The sequence below is a fragment of the Chiloscyllium plagiosum genome, chromosome 21 (assembly GCF_004010195.1).
Source record: "Chiloscyllium plagiosum isolate BGI_BamShark_2017 chromosome 21, ASM401019v2, whole genome shotgun sequence".
Lineage (NCBI taxonomy): Eukaryota > Metazoa > Chordata > Chondrichthyes > Orectolobiformes > Hemiscylliidae > Chiloscyllium > Chiloscyllium plagiosum.
The window spans coordinates 52,530,101-52,546,254 of record NC_057730.1 but is presented as its reverse complement, the minus strand read 5'-3'; the positions used below and the strand labels follow the sequence as shown (position 1 = coordinate 52,546,254).

Below are 16,154 nucleotides of genomic sequence, written 5' to 3'. Positions count from 1 at the left end.
CCCCCCCCCTCGCCCTCACTCTGTAGGTATTTTACCTAGTGTAAGGACAGTAGAGTTCCAGTGAGTTTGGGTTTATGCATAAGCAGTATCTGCACAAGCAGTCAGCACGGATTATGGACATACACTGCAATTTTTCAAAGTCATGGATTTCTTTTCTGCAGCAAATTATTTATCTCAAAGTTTGGTTTTTTGGATATTGTCGGTTATGTGTGAAATCCAATATTAGCACGACACATCTTAACATTTCGTACTATGGTAACTATTAAATGCTTTTCCTCCTGACCAGTATAGTCATGTTTCTGAATCCGGGCACTGTCCTTTGCTGACTACCCAGAATTTAAATGTCATCATTCGGTGAAGTAATCCAGTAACATTTTTCTCCAGTTTTGCAGCACCACTGTAGGCGCTTACTCTATCAAGATTATCCTCTTTCCTCCACCTTGTGATTACCTGAGGCCTATGATCGAGAGGAAGTTAGACATCTTCAAGCCATCAAACTGACTCAGGAAATTTGATTGGAATTGGTGGTTCACCAGATGCCACAAATACATGCAAAGAAATGTTTTAACTTTGTATGCTTGTTTGAGAGTAGTTCAACTTCTGGTTTGAAAAAAAGAGTTAGAGCTAAATCTTAGACTTAGACAAAAGAACGAAGTTGTAAGCCATCAGTAGTGTGAGCCTGGTATCTTTGGTTGAAGGGGAAAATGCAAAAACACAAGGGAATGTAGGGATGTCATGAGCATCCTGGTAGGCTCAGTGTATGACCACTATGACAGCAAGTGAAAAGTCCAGAGATGCAGCCTGGTCTGGTCCATGATTACAAAGATAGTTGCAGTGCAGGTCATGATACAGCATTGAAGTGCAGAAAAAACTCTGCAAGTGAATTGGAGGTGTATCTTGAAGGTTCTTTTGAGGCTGGTGCATGTCGGGTGCCAATGACCATGAATATCGGCTGTGTGTGGCTGGCACCCAAGTTGTTGGTGCCCAATTTCCAACACTGAGGTTGTTTCAAGCAAGTGGTGACTCGAATCCACCAGGTGCTAGCTCTGAGTTCTTTGTCAGAATTTCTCAAAATTTGGCTTTGTTGGGTGAGCTTAATAAGCTGGGAGTCTAAATATTAATGAAGCTATTGTGCTGTTAAACAAGCAATAATGACCATTAGTTAGCATCTTGATATTGTCTGGAAAGAATCTTGCCACACCTCTTGTGATGAAACAAGATGATCTCAATATTGAAATGGGCGTTGCACACTTGTTGCCTGATTTCAACCGCAGGTGTCAACATAGCCCAAATCACTCGGATCCCTGTCAGATTTCACCCATGAATTCTGTTTACCACAAATTCAGTGTAATTGATTATGTGCCTGTTTGTACTTCACATAACCTTTCCCCCACTCTGTTACACCTAACTTTCAGTGTAATTTTCCGAATCGTTGATGTTTTACATATTTCCTCTTCAATTCAGCAGATGACATTAGCAACAAGATGTGAGGTGCTTGGTCTTTATCGAAGAATTTTCAGAATAGCAAGAACATGGCAGTCACTATCGGGACAAACAGAGGACACTTTGAAAGAAAAAGATTACATCATCACAGAAGCCAGAACATTGTTCAAAAAAAATAAAAATGTCAGTCTCAATCTTTTAATTCATGCATGTTTACTGCATTTATATATATATATTAAAGTTATAATGTAATAGGTTTTGAGCAAATTATTCCTTTCTTTTCTTGTCCAACCACTATTCCCTTTGACCCTATAAATCCAGTTCTTCTGTCATTAAATCTCCTCTGTCTTCTGCCCAAGTCACAGACCTCTCTTTGTCCCTTATTTGACTCACACCTAAATATCTATCAGAGATTATTCTCAGGTTGAGTATTCCTACTGGAGGTTTAATTCTAGACTATGTTTTGCCAGTTTCTGCTCAAATGTGCAATTATTTTACTATTTTGACACTCAAGGTCACTTTAAGGTGACTCATGTAACCTGGTCATTTAGCTTAGTTGGAACAATGTTGTAGCACCAGCAGTGGAGTCCCTACATCTGAGCTATGAGGTCTGGGTTCAAGTCCCACCTGCTTCAGAGGTGTGTAGTAACATCTCTGAACATGCTGATTGAAACCAAAAATCTCTCTTTCTAAATTGATTGCTGTCCATTGTCTTGAGTCATGGTATATATTTGATCACAAGTTTGTTATTGCTTGTAATTCTGTACCTCCAAGGGTTTTTACATGTTCTGTCATTATTTCAAATGTAACAAAACAAAGAACTGTCCATGCTGGAGATCTGAAACAAAAACAGAAATTACTGGCAAAGCTTAGCCAATCTGACAGCATCTGTGGGAGAAAGCAAGAGTTAACATTTCAAGACTAGTGACTAATCATCGGAACTACTGTTTATATGTCTTACTAGCCTGGAGAATTTCCTATACTCCATTTCAAACCAATCCTTACTCTGATATTGTAGTCCTTTAGCCATTGTTTAATTCTAAATCTTGAACACTTCCTAGAGTTGGATAATGCTGATAATAATTTAAATGTATAAAAGTTGTCAAACTAAATTTGTTAATTATGCTTCACAATTCAATCCATCTCAATTTTATCCATTTCTGAGACTTTCATCCCTCAGCTACTTTCTTTCTCTCTCCAGGATGAGCTATGGATATGCATTACAGGCTTAATGACTTCTGCAAACACCTTGATTATGCTACTTTCTCTCCAAGCCTGCATAATGATTCCTGTTCTATTCTCCATGTTTTTTGGCATCTGCTCTCACAACACCATCTTTCCTATTGTATGGTTGCTTAATGATGAAGCAGAATTATCTAAACTACTGACAATACAAACTGCACATTCTATTCACAGGAAATAGATTCAGTATTAAGAATTTTTTACAATCATGCACAAAATGCTACTATTAACATGTGGCCACAATTCAGCCTTAATAATGTAGGCATGCTATTCACCCATGCTTTCAGATGTCTACTAGCAGGGGATAAATAGATAAGTGCAAGAGCCATAAATTTTTTTTTCTACCCTGTTTTGAGTTTTTACCGAGCTCCTGACCTTGAGTGGTATGGGTATTGAAGTCTAATGTGATATGAATTCTAATTTTTACTTTAAATAATGGGCATTTATATATTCCCTGTAGCACAGAAATACAGCCCAAGGCACTTCACTGAAAGGTAACTCTACAAAAATAGATACAGAGCCAAAGAAGCAGCTTTTAGGAATACAGAAACAGAAGTTTTGATTTAAATGAGTAGTGAAAGGGAGGATCTGGAAAAAAAAAAGTCAGTTTCGAGGACAAGGAAACTGCACACTACAAGCACAGTCACAATGATTGTCTTTTGTGATTTGGTTAGGGCTATTTCCATTTGGTAAAAATGATGTGACTATTCATTTAATTCCTAATCAATAGTGAGGCCACACTACATGAGTAATACATCTCATTAATCTTTATGCTGGATGATCTCTGAATAAAAATTTCTACACTTATACCTGTACACAAACTATTCTATCTGTTGTCTGCTCTGTACCTGATGATCAAGCAGTTCCTTAAGCCTGAAGTGAGCGCATTACAATATTTAAAGTTTGAATTGTAAGTAGTGGTAGCTTAATGTTTACACAAAGGCAAACACTACAGGTGCTAGAAATCTGAAATAAAAACAGGTCTGGCAGAATCTGGAGACCAAAACGATTAACGCTTCAAGTTGATGATCTGTCATCGGACACACACCGCTGTCTTTTTTTCACTCCATGAATACTGTATTTCTATGTATTTTCAGAATTTTCAATTGTTACTTGTTTGTAATGTTTTGTTTTTTTAATTACCTGCAATGTTATTTGACTTCTTTTCTAGTTAACAGATGCAGAAGCAATTAAAATCTGCATACAGGAATGTCAAACAAGGATAGAAATGGGTAAGAATCACTTAAGAATTTATCAATACTTGTAATTTCTTACACAAGTAACTTACAGGGTCTACTGTTTGTTTTTGAATTACCTTTAATTTCTTTTGCAGGACTACATTACAGAATTCCATATCCCAGACCAGTAAGTTACCACCTTTACATTGAAACATGTTCTAAAATTTCTTTGCTCAATAAATTAACAGCTGAGCTTTAGAGGTGACTGATCATCCTTGACATCTAGGCTATATTTGACTGCTTGTAGCATCAAGGAGCTGTAGCAAAATTCAAGTCAATGGGAGTTATGCAGAAAATTCTCCACGATTTTGAGTTATACCGCAGAAAGGAAGATATTTAACATAAAAGATTAATTGTCTCAGTCTCAAGACACCTCTACAGGAATTCCTAAGAGTAATGGCCTAGGCCCAACCATGTTCAACTAATTTATCAATGACTTTCCACTCATCATCCGATCAGAAGTGGGGATGTTCATTATTGATTGTAAGGTTTGATTCCATGACTATGACATTGTCAGGCTATTGCTTGACACCTTTCCCAATTCTGGTACAAGACCTCATAGGAAGGACTTTACAGGGTAAATGTGTTTTACTTTGCTGCTGTTTCTGATGTCTAAATTGATGTTGGGGTGGGGTTCATTCAGTTTCATCCCTTCTCTTAGATTTTGTAGTGTATGATAAAACTGAATGGCTAGGCCTTTAACCTCAAAGACAACCAAATTGCTATGGATCTGAAGCCAGATCTGTTAAGGAAAATTGATGTTGTACCATAGAGGATATTAGTGCACCAGATGGATTTCTCCAGTAATCAACAATGGTTTCATTGTTGCTTTTAATTCCATATTTATTAATTTAATTGTGCCATGGTCGGATTCAAATCTATTTCTTTAATGTATTAGACGCTCTCTGGATTATTCTTCCAATGACATTTCTGCTATGCCACCACCTCCCCTTCTTATAATAGATTTAAATTTCCAGCAGAGAAACTTAGGTGATTAGGTTTGATGTTATACAGAATACTGTTATGTGGAAAATCTTTTGCTTTAAGTATTTACAATGGCTGCAAAAATTAGCAAAAGAACTGTAATCAGATACTGAATTATCAGCTAGCTCTTCACGTTCAGACCAGTGTAATGAATAAGTGCTTATTTAAAATATAACCTTTTAATAAAACTATAAGGTTGAATGGAGTAATTAAAAATTAAAATGTGTTATTGGTTAAATTTGGTGGTCTTAGGCTACCAGAAAGAAAACTGTTTTGTCAGAGGACTAGTCAGAGTTGGACTATAACACGGTAGGCCCAATTTTCTGACCTTGCTTCTGTTGAGTAATGTTTCTTGGAAACACTGAAAATACCATTAATTCTTAAGCACGTGCGCTGATTTGAAATTACAGCCTGGAAACAAAAGGCTACAAGGTGCAGAAAAATAAGATTAGTTGTGACCTTTGAAATTGGACTGCCTCAGGATCGGGCCTGTGGACTACAGGAGATCGAGGGTCCTGGGCTGTCTCCTTATGCTGAGACTGAAGCCTAACATGCAGCTTGTCTGCCTGCAAATCTAGTCACTTTGGTCTTGGCTGCTGTCATTCCTGAGAGGATGAAGTGCGAAAGAAAGACAGTGTCAAAAAGCGCTTCTGAGATTGTCAGGGATGAGGGGATCTAACCCTAAATAACTAGTAAATCTGGTACAAATCTGGCAGTACACCTCATTAGTGTCTCGTAATGATTCTCTTGTAAATAAACCACTTGTTAATAAGTGGTGACTTTTTAAAATGAACTTCAAAATTGGGAATGAGACAAGCATGTTTTACAAACCAATACCATACAATGAATTATGCAGCAAACAAAAACCAGATAAAGTAGTTTTATTGTAAATGATTAGTATATGATACAACCCTTTCTCTGTTCATAAATATCCCACTGGGAGACAATGCAGCTCTTTTTACATTTCAGAAATACAACCACCAATTACTCAATTAACAAATACAAAAATTCAGCTTACTTTTAAATTTTGAAAAATGTTTTAAAAAATATAATGAACCTATTTAGTGATGTTATGAAATCTGTCCAGAGCAGACGGGCGTTGAACCCTTATATTCTGGTTCACAAGTAAGAATGTAACCAATGAGCCCTTACCACAAGACCCCTTAAGTGCTCAGCTTTCTCTTTTCTTTAATAGTTCTAAAAGGGTGAATTTTGAGACTGTCTTCAGCTCCATTCAGTCTGATGTCAAATGGATTGAAGTGGGGATAGAGGAAAACATCTCAAGATCTTGTAGAGTGCAAATTTATATCCATAGGTCTCTTCATGGACTTAGTTGTAATGTCAAATAAACTAATGTAGATGATTTTAATCAACTTGTTCAGAAATGTTATCTAGGCTTTCTGAACATGTCTTCAAGTACAGGTTAAGGATGCCTCAGTGAAATGTCTGTCAGCACTGTGACAGCATGGTAGACCCTTAGTACTGCTGTGTCTACTAATGTGCAGCCATGATTACATACTCAAATTTTGAACTCGCCGTCTTGTGAGCCAAAGACAAACATTGAGCCGTACCTAACTCTTCAGAACTCGGATCCTTTTCTTTGTAGAACCACCATTAATTGCTCGTTTCAAGAATTAAACAAATAAATTGCAAGAAGTGCCCACCAGTGGCAGTGCAACAATAACAAAAATAAATAATGGAGAAAGAAACTACGGTCTAAATCAAAATGAAGGTGGAGTTAATGCATTCCAGCCCACGTGCCCACTTCTCTCTCAGTGGTTTGAGTTTTGGTGGAAACAATGTGCTCGCTCTATAAGGACACCTGGACACAAACAGAACTCAGCTTTTTTTTTAAAAACCCACCACCAAACCTCCCAATTGACAATTTTTTAAAAATTGAATTACTGGATTTAAAGCCTTAACTCTTTTTTTTCTCTCTCTGTGGATACTTGCGCATCTATTGAGTTTGTCCAGAATTTTTTGTTTCAAATTTCCAGCATCCACAGTATGCTTTTATGTGAGCCAGGAGGTCTGGACTCAAGGCCCATCTGCTCCAGAGATGTCATAACACATCTGAACATCTTAAAAAAGAAAGTCTGTTTGACCTGCCTTTCTAACTCTGATGCAGTAATGTCCATCAAACCATACATGCTAAAGCTGCCAGATTACTGGGTGTCAGATAAGGAAGGTTCAGCCTGTATTTTTTGAATTTGACTGCAATGCAACATTTTGAGATATAGATTCACATCATACCTTTAACCTTCTCCATATTATTTACAGATACATTTGCCTCCTATGGGACTTGCTGATAAAAAGGGACGTAAATTTAAACTGCAAGAAAGGCTGAGAAAAATTGCTAAACCAGTTTATCTACAATCACACGAGGAGATGTAATGGTGGCTGGGATCATCTACTTTTAAACTGTTTTCTTTGATCACGTGAATATGATTTATTGCTTGTGGTTTATATTGTACTTTATTTCTGAAAGTAAAATTTCTGTTCTGAAAAGAAAATGGCCTCCAGCAAACTGTTTGAATCAGGAAGTTTCTACAATTATTAGAATGTAGAAAATCCTGAAACAAAGTATTTTTCAGTTAATTTATTTAATGTTGAAAAGTATTTTCAATGCAAAAGCACATAGGGTTCTTGTAGCACAGTGATAATATCCTTCCTCTGAGCTAGGAGGCTCAAGTTAGAAGTGTGTAGGAACATCTCTGAACAGATTGATTAAAGAATATCTAAGAAACATTTTGATACATTGACCAAAGAACAATTTCCTGTGCTATACTATTTTGTCTGAGCATTTCTGGGCCTCTGTAGTATGAGAGTAGTATAGTGCAGTGGAAAAGCAAATCTGTTACTGAGGATTTGCATATTGCTTTTGGGTCAGTTTCCTTGAGGCTCCATATTTTGTGCAATATATACTCAAAAATCAGTGTTATCACTAGGTTGTAGTACTTTGACTTTTTTTTCCCCTCGGTGCTTCAACTTTATTCATTCTTAGGGCATGAACACCATTGTCAATGCCAGCATTTATTCATGTCCCTGGTAGCCCTTGAGACAGTGGATCTTAATGTTGAAGTCCAAGCGTCAAAGTCCCCACAATGCTGTTAGAAGCTGAAGGCTTCAAGTGTGACTGTAGCAGTTGCTGCCATGATGAAAATCCGCTGACCTCTGATTCATTAACTGCTCTCTGGTTAGGTTTGGTTTTTGGATTAGAACATGTGGGAAACTTGAAGCTGTCCAGATAATTGCCTGATTGCTTCCCAGAGAGAAGCAACATAGCTTCTCCAGCCAAAGAAGGGAAGGGAAAGTACAGTACAGGACAGGACGGTACGGTGTTGTAACTCATTCATCTCTGACTCGTGACTTTTGTCAAACACAAATAATTTTATTTTATTATCATTACTTTATATATCAGAGTAATGAACAGTGTACAAAAGATGCTTTTTGACATAATAATATTTACTTCTACTTTCCAGTTTTCAAGGTGAATATACCTGATCAATTCTCCTTTTAATCATCCAATTGGCAAAGAGCTGCCACACCACGATTTATCCAATGCTGTTCTGCTTTATCTGAAGAAAGCTCTATTGAAAGTACATAATTTGTTGAATGGCCAGTTGTGGATAAGGTACCTCTGCGTGCACTGGTTTTGTACACTGGACAGAAATAGACATTCTGATGCAGAAATGTTGCACTCACTCCTGGTTTAAGCCAGATAATGGGCATAGAATCAAATAAAATTTTAGGTAATGACTCCCCAATGACCATATTTTCTCTATCCCAGCGAGCACCTTCTAAAAACAGACCCTTAACATAAGCTCCATCTTTTGGCTTTTGGTGCATATCATTTTCTTCTTTCATGACCTAGAAAATGTGAGAGAAACAAGTCTAAGGTAATATGATTCTGTAAAACTTAAGCCATTTTGGCTACATGCCAAGGATAACAATCTTGCATAAGAAAAAGAACACTTGAATGCAAAGAAAAATACGTTTGCTGAATACTTTAAAAACATTTTTTGAAGAGGGATGCGAAGATTAAATGTAAACTTGATCAAAACTGTAAAGGATCAAATATCCTATTAGTATGTATTACCTAAGTTTATAATAGAAAGTGATTCAAGCAAGGATTCCATCTTGGAGAAATAATTTGAGGGAAAAATATAGAAGGAAAGGGAAGGAGAAGCCTAGAGCAAGAACAATGCTTACCTCAAATTCAAACCCAATGTGATCAATGGGTATCGTATATTTTCTTGCATAATTCTGAGAGACACCAGTCAAAAAAGATTGAGTAAAATAGAATCCAGATAACCAAAATACATTGGGTGGTCCTTTATTAATCCATTCCTGTTTATGAAAGACATTAATAAATTGGTGGTATTATGACATTTATATCAAATAACAACTTCCATTAATTAATGTCTTACTACTCTCATGCTCTTTTATGCACAATGGAAACATTCCATCCTTTAATTTTAAATGTCACTGGTTTAACACATTGACCAATTCATGGCGAAAATCTAACCCATCAATACTTAAACAAAAATTTATTCTGAACTGTACACTTCCTAAAACTCATTGTCATCAAATAATAGTTACGCTTCTTTCATTCCAGCAATTATTCCAATCTAGTTCTCCTATTATTACTATTTACTGTCAGAATAAATTTAAACAAATATATGGAAACCAAAACAAAGACCTGTAATTAATAACTTTCTAAAGAAAATCAAATAGGATCTTGATGAGGAAGATTCCCTCCATTTCTATTCTTGCCAAAAGTTCCCAGTGATTTTGGAAATTCATGATATTTCAGATTGAAATGGGCTAGTTTAAGACTTTTTTTTCTCCTAGGGTCAAGTAAAATGCACAATGGATAAAAAGTAGTTTGTAATTTCTTGGTTGTCTTATCTCAAATCCGCAACATAATTTTCAATATGGTTCCGGGATTACAATTAATATTCAGTATTTTATGCAAATTATTTGTTGTGCACAACAAAGGAACAATGTATAACTATATTCTAGTGAATAAAATAAAATCACTGCACATACTGGAAGTCTGAAATAAAAAAAATGTTAGACACTCAGCAGATCTGGCAGCATTTTAGAAAGAGAAACACAGATAACAATTCATTTGATTCCTTCAGAACGATATTCTAGCAATGTTGAAGTCCTATTTGAATCATCAAATTTGGCCAACAGATAATAAATTTATCTTAAAATATTCCAGCATGTAGATAACTTGTAATGAATCCATATTTATGATCGTGTTTTCTCTTAAGATAGCCAGCAATATAAAACAATTATTACAGCTCAACTCCATATAAAGGTAAAAGTCTTCGCTCATTCACGACATTGTGCTATAGGTTTAATAAATATATGGTACCTGGAAAAAATGTAACCTCAGAAGAAGATCTACCACATAACTGCCAAGGGGTTTCAGAGACGGGTAGGATTTTGCTGCCCACATGGATGGAACTTTTCCCACCAGCATGCTATCAAACACATTCTCGAGTTCAGCAGACATTACCACAAGTCCCTTAATGGCCTTCCGTATGTTTATGAGACTGCTGCGTACAACTTGAGTGAGTCTGAAAGAGAAGTTATAGTAGTATGTAGAATGTTTTCATAAATGTCATTAAAAATTTGGTGTATTCTCATTAAACCATTCATAACAGAATCAGTTCTTAACAAAATTTTCCAAATTTATTTATATCCATTTCAGATGCTGCATCTCATCACCATTCTCGGGAAATATTTGGACAAATTGAAGAGGATGGTGTAACGGATCTTCTCACTTTGCTTTGTACCTGAGGACAGTATTCCTCAAGATAACAGAAGAAAAATCATCTTTCAAAGTCAGTATTTCTCTTGCCTCTGCCAACCATAGCGTAATATCCTTGAAGTTACTCCCCTCAATCAGCACAGTTTAAAAACTCTTAAGAGTACATTGGTTATAGATAAATTCAAATAGCACGCAAGGCAGAGACACTTGCATCCATGTTAATTATATTCCCGTATGAAGATGGGGGGGGTGGAGCAGTTCCACCTGCTAGCTGGGAAGCACAAACTGTGTCTTGTCTTTGGGAAGGTCTATCACATGCCACTGATGCATTTAACTGAAAACACCAGAGATGGAAGTCCAACTGACTGTAAACCACTGGCCAAAGACTAAATACTTTTTGATTGGCAATGGAAGCCATGATTGCTGCTTTTACAATATTCACCCAATGATCCAAGATCCAGGCCATACGAAGGATACATCAAGGTGGGATTTACAGGCGGGAAGTCAGCAGCAACATGGATGTGTTGGTCTTGACAAACCACACCCCACTTCCCAATATCACATCTTTCAGTCATGAACAGAGTACCCTTCCCCTCTCCCAGAAGCACTGAAGCAAATTTGTTTGGGTTCGTTTATTTTCTCTGCACACCAGCTGTCACTCCTGCTTTTGGGTAAATCAAACGACAGTGGCATCAGACATTAAAATGGACATTAATTAGCAACAGGACAGGGAGGCCGTCCATCATACTTTCCACCATTGACTTAATCTGGATGGAAGTGACAAGGTGGTGGAATCCTTTTCTCTTGCCTAATTAAAAGCTCTTAACCACCACCATTGAGGAAAAAGCCATTATCTATAATGAAAGTTAACAATCTCAAAAGCTTCTATGCTGAGCCAAGAGGGTTATGACTGCTCCTGTAGATCTCACCAGGATGTTCACAGCCTTATTTGTTCTAGAACATGTCCCCTCCATTTCCTGTATAATCACTTATCTGCAAGTGAGTGGTTGGCCAAGGCTAACCACTCTTTGACAAATGTAAATTTCTCTGATTTTTGAACTCTACACTCAGAAAACAAATCAGCATCTAATATTTATAATGGCCACTGCTGTTACTGATGAATTAATTCCCTAGTGTGATTTTCCATTGCATTAAAATTCCACAAATAGCCTATGTTCTGAACAGCTCATCTGTAATTTTTGAACTGGTAACTTTAACATTTACTCAGATTATTTCTATATGTTTGTATTGTGGAGTGCATATAAAGGATAAATGTGAATCAAATTGCTCTGATTACCATTGAACCTCTAAAAGGTTGTTTGGGTTGGTGAGGATTCTTTACTCATAAGGAATGGTTGCACCTTGATTTCAATCTTTAATTAATACTGTATTAAATTTCGGATTGAACCTCTCCTGAATGTGATTTTGTTATACAGAAAACACATTTTGTTGCACACCTGTTGAATCTGATAAGTTCTTGTCTGAGGACTGTATTCATCGACTCCTCATACACTACTGGATATTTTACCATCACGTCTTCCAAATTAAAGTCATCAGGTAGTTTGGACATGATGTCTGCAGCCAAGTCTTCAACAACCTCCTGAAATTATTATACAGATTCATGAAAAGAAGTTTTTCTGATTTCACTCAATGTAACTAACAGTTTTTTTAAAACTATTTTTGAACTTCACCAAAAGAAAACAAGATATTGAGGCTTTTGTCTTGCACTCATCAGAATTAAGGCACATGAAACAGACTTGAGAAAAGGGGACACTATTTTTTTACAGCATGAGAGTACTGATTTGTTGGGCCATTATAGACATTGAAATGCATAGGTAGGTACATTCTGATTGCCTAAGGCATTGCCATAGGGACGTGTCACAAAGCTAGTCCCTTTTTTATTATAAAAGCTGTTCCTTGGCACAAAGATACTCTATCCTTGATTTTTTTCAGAGGGGTAATAAACCAGGCTGGGGTCCGATCAGACTGGTACAGAGATGAAAAGGGTTTTGAGAGGCCTTTTGTTTATATGTAAACAGATGAGACTTCAGGCCAAAGTGGTCATGTTTTAGCAGTGACCTGTAGAATGTAAGGGGAGTGGTCAGCTCTCTCGCTGAGCAGTTTAGTTCAGTCCAGAACTGATTGGGAGTTCAACAGTAAGCCATGCGGAAACAATCTCTCTGTCTCTGCCCTTCTAACTCCAAACTGTAAGTATCTGTTCAATAATTTATACTGGTTCTAAGGGGGTTTGCTTATTGGGACTGTTGTGTGTATTCAGAACAGCATAATTAAGTCTAGTTTGGATAGAATGAGTTCTGTAAGGGTTCTTTATTCTGTCCTTTGTGTAATCTTGTGAATAAACTTTTGTATGTTTTAAAACCTGATAATCAACCTAGCTACCTCACTCCTGGTAATTTTCACTGTACACTTACTGAAACAAATTGTAAAGTTATGGTCTGGGCTTCCTGTTTAAGAATGTTTTGAGTGGTCGGGCCTAGCCCATAACAGATGGAGCTGACATTGGTTGCCTCAGTTATGCATTTGTTTTGAAAAAGGTGCGATGAGTGGTTTTTCCCAGTTTTTCAAGATTGTGTGCCTTAGGCAGCCTATACTGCTCTTTGTTCACCCTGAAAGCCTTTGCTGAACTAGGGGCATAAAAGCCATCCAGTAGAATAATGGTTACCCGCATGAGATATATTGCTTGTTTCAATGCAACAAAATAGATAACCCCATTCTTTGGATCATTTCCCAAGGCAATGATTTAGCCATTTAATCAAAGCTTAGCCATTAATCCTCAGTCATCGTTAACTGTTGCATTTTCCATGGCAACACTTGCACTTATCACAGTCCACTTGCCAACCAATCCGAATTCTCATACAGTATAAATGTTATTTTCCATTTAGTATTTCTTGTGAATTGTTTTGATGATTACAAGGTAGAAGGTCTTGACATAAATGTCTGTTTCTATCAATACCCAAGCTCTGTACTACAAGATGACTATCTATACTAAGGCTTTAGAAGGTTTCTTTACTCGAGAACAAGATGTTATCGGGCAATTATAAGAACCAATTGGATAAGATAGATGGTTTCCACTAGTAAAGGGGTTTCAATCAAAGAGGCATAAAGAACATAAGGTTAAATATAGGTCATTCAGAACAGTGAGCAAGAGAATCTTTGTTACCACAGAAACCATAAAGATGTGGAATTCAACTACAGGGGTGAGTGTCTGGGACAGAAACCATAATTCTAGTTTTGTAATCAATAGCAAAGCAAATGCACTCACTGCTGACCTTGAAAACAGATTCACCAAGAGAACTAGTGATCTCTGTGTGGTGAGCAGTTTACTTTTTCTGCAGTTGATTATAGGATTCTTTAATGGGGATGCCAAGCATCAAGCTGGCCAATCACAATGAAGAATTATTTTCGGCAGGCAATTAGGTAATTAAAAGCACAATAAATCATTTTTTAAAAAGATTATCAGAAGTTAACTACTTGAAAATATGCGTTGGAATAATGTAGAACTTGAAATATATTTTTAAATGCATTTTAATTATGAAAAAATGGTGGCTTAGATCACAGCTAAAACTCCAATTACATCTTATTGAACAAGGTTTAATGACTGTAACAGTGAGGCAGCAGCACTGGCTAAATTGTTCTTGAAGAACAAAAGTGGGGTGGAGGAGATAAATGTAATTATTCTTTTTCTAAAACATGAGAATAGGAAAAACTGAGTTCTTTCCAAATCAGATGGTTCTGGGGCAACTGTTCTGGATGCCTACAACAGTCTCTTGCAAAGGGATGGCAGACTGCAACTTCAGGACTTCCATGTTAATTTGTGCTTGTACTAAACTTTTAAATTGCAGTCAGACTTAAGAGGGTTAATAACAGTGAACATGATCAAAACCTGCCAAATTCACACCCTTGCCAGCATTCAAGATTAGATTGAATAAGTGGATCAAAGGAAATATGACATCGATATGGGAACATATCAGATACATGTGAATAGGAATATCTCTCATGTCAATAGTAAATGTTATGCAAACCATTTAGGCCAAATTAACTTGTCATGTTGTAACTTATTTTGCACCTAAGGTGATTATTTTACCTATAGACCTCCTGGACACTCTGTTGCACAGAAGTTAAATTTCTTTTCAGGATAAACCTTTTTGTATTTTTACCAATTAATTAAGACATTATTCTTAACATGCTATAATGTGTGCATGATTCAAAGCATGCAGCATTTCTGAATAGGCTTAAAAAGGAAATCATGGAATAACATTGACAACTCAGAATTGCTATCCAAAACAAAAGTGTAATTGATCCCTAAATTCAAAATTTTACACTGTTCATTTTCCAAACTAATAACTGGCTTATAAAGATATTTTACCATAAACAGTTTTCAAATGTATTTTAAAACTTTAAAAACATTTAAAGTTGCTGCTTTTGTAATTTTAATATAAAAATTAAGGTTTAAAGTATTTAATCTTTGGTAATGCATCTTAAAATTGTATTAGCTTACTTGAGGTGATTTACCAGCACCGCCACTCTGTCTGGGAAGAGTTAGCAACACCCCATCAAAAAGCTGATTAGTCTCCTGGTTATCCTTTGTAATATCAGCATTTTCATGAAGTCCAAAGACCTCGGGATGGGCCACAGTTGGTAGAGTTCGTAAGTAGTCAATATATGACTGAAAATTGGAAATAAGGATAATTTTAAAAATGAGAATATTTTGATTAAGTGCGTGTGGAACTCATGTTTCCATCTATAATTCACTTCCCCTCCATATATTACTCCCCTTTAGGGCTTCTTCATACAGACACTAGTTAGGATCAGAACTAAGCGGAGTGGGACTCATCTACATGTTTCTCCACTTTTGATGTATAACTAAAACTGCCCTTTTAAGTGTAGATTTAGTATCAAAAGTAATGGATCAACTGGATAATATTGCTGCTAATTCATACAGTAGTTACTGAAGAAAGTCATACAGCCCAAAGTGTCTGTGCTGACCTTCTGAAGTAACAATTCACTGAGTGTCACTCCCCCATTTTTTCCCCTGTAGTCCTGCAATTTTCTTCCTTTTCCAAATCTCTTTTGAAAGTCCCAATTGACCCTGTTCCACTACACATTCTGAGAATGTGATCAAGGCCCTAACCACTCACTGTGTGGAAACGTTTTTCCTCATGTCTCCATTGCTACCTCTGCTAGTTATCTTAAATCAGTACCCACTGTTTCTTGATTATTCCACCAATGGTGGCAGTCTCTTCATATCTACACTGTTCAGACCTCTTGTGAGTTTTAGTAACTTGATTAATTTTTTCAAACTTCTGCAGAGGGACAATCCATGATTCTCCAAACTGCCTGTGTGATTGAAGTTCCTCATCCCTGGAACTCTCACTAATGTCTTCACAACTTTCTACACTTACAATGTGCCTGTTGAGGCCGAACCAGTGTTTTTCTTAGGA

At 36.6% G+C, this 16,154-nt stretch overlaps 2 protein-coding genes across 9 annotated transcripts in view; one reads left to right on the top strand and one right to left on the bottom strand.

Annotated features, from left to right (window-relative positions):
* The window catches only part of lyrm1 (LYR motif containing 1), a 16,780-nt gene extending 4,700 nt beyond the window's left edge, over positions 1 to 12,080 (top strand). For 3 of the 8 annotated variants that reach the window (XM_043712090.1, XM_043712096.1, XM_043712097.1), the window contains exons 3-7: positions 1,465 to 1,626; positions 3,857 to 3,917; positions 4,019 to 4,050; positions 7,188 to 7,297; positions 8,390 to 9,260. In XM_043712090.1, coding sequence (XP_043568025.1) covers positions 1,465 to 1,626; positions 3,857 to 3,917; positions 4,019 to 4,050; positions 7,188 to 7,297; positions 8,390 to 8,411 — 387 coding nt within the window. In that variant the 3' untranslated portion in view covers positions 8,412 to 9,260. Of the gene's footprint in view, positions 1 to 1,464; positions 1,627 to 3,856; positions 3,918 to 4,018; positions 4,051 to 7,187; positions 9,261 to 10,632 lie in introns of those variants that run through there. The other 5 variants (XR_006314837.1, XM_043712094.1, XM_043712095.1 and 2 more) reach the window with 5 other exon arrangements.
* The window catches only part of dnah3 (dynein axonemal heavy chain 3), a 191,003-nt gene continuing 183,272 nt past the window's right edge, over positions 8,424 to 16,154 (bottom strand). Inside the window, exons 56-60 of the mRNA XM_043712084.1 lie at positions 15,212 to 15,379; positions 12,150 to 12,292; positions 10,294 to 10,498; positions 9,120 to 9,257; positions 8,424 to 8,777 (exon numbers count right to left, since the gene is read on the bottom strand). Of these exons, the coding sequence (XP_043568019.1) occupies positions 8,424 to 8,777; positions 9,120 to 9,257; positions 10,294 to 10,498; positions 12,150 to 12,292; positions 15,212 to 15,379 (1,008 nt within the window). The remainder of the gene's footprint in view (positions 8,778 to 9,119; positions 9,258 to 10,293; positions 10,499 to 12,149; positions 12,293 to 15,211; positions 15,380 to 16,154) is intronic.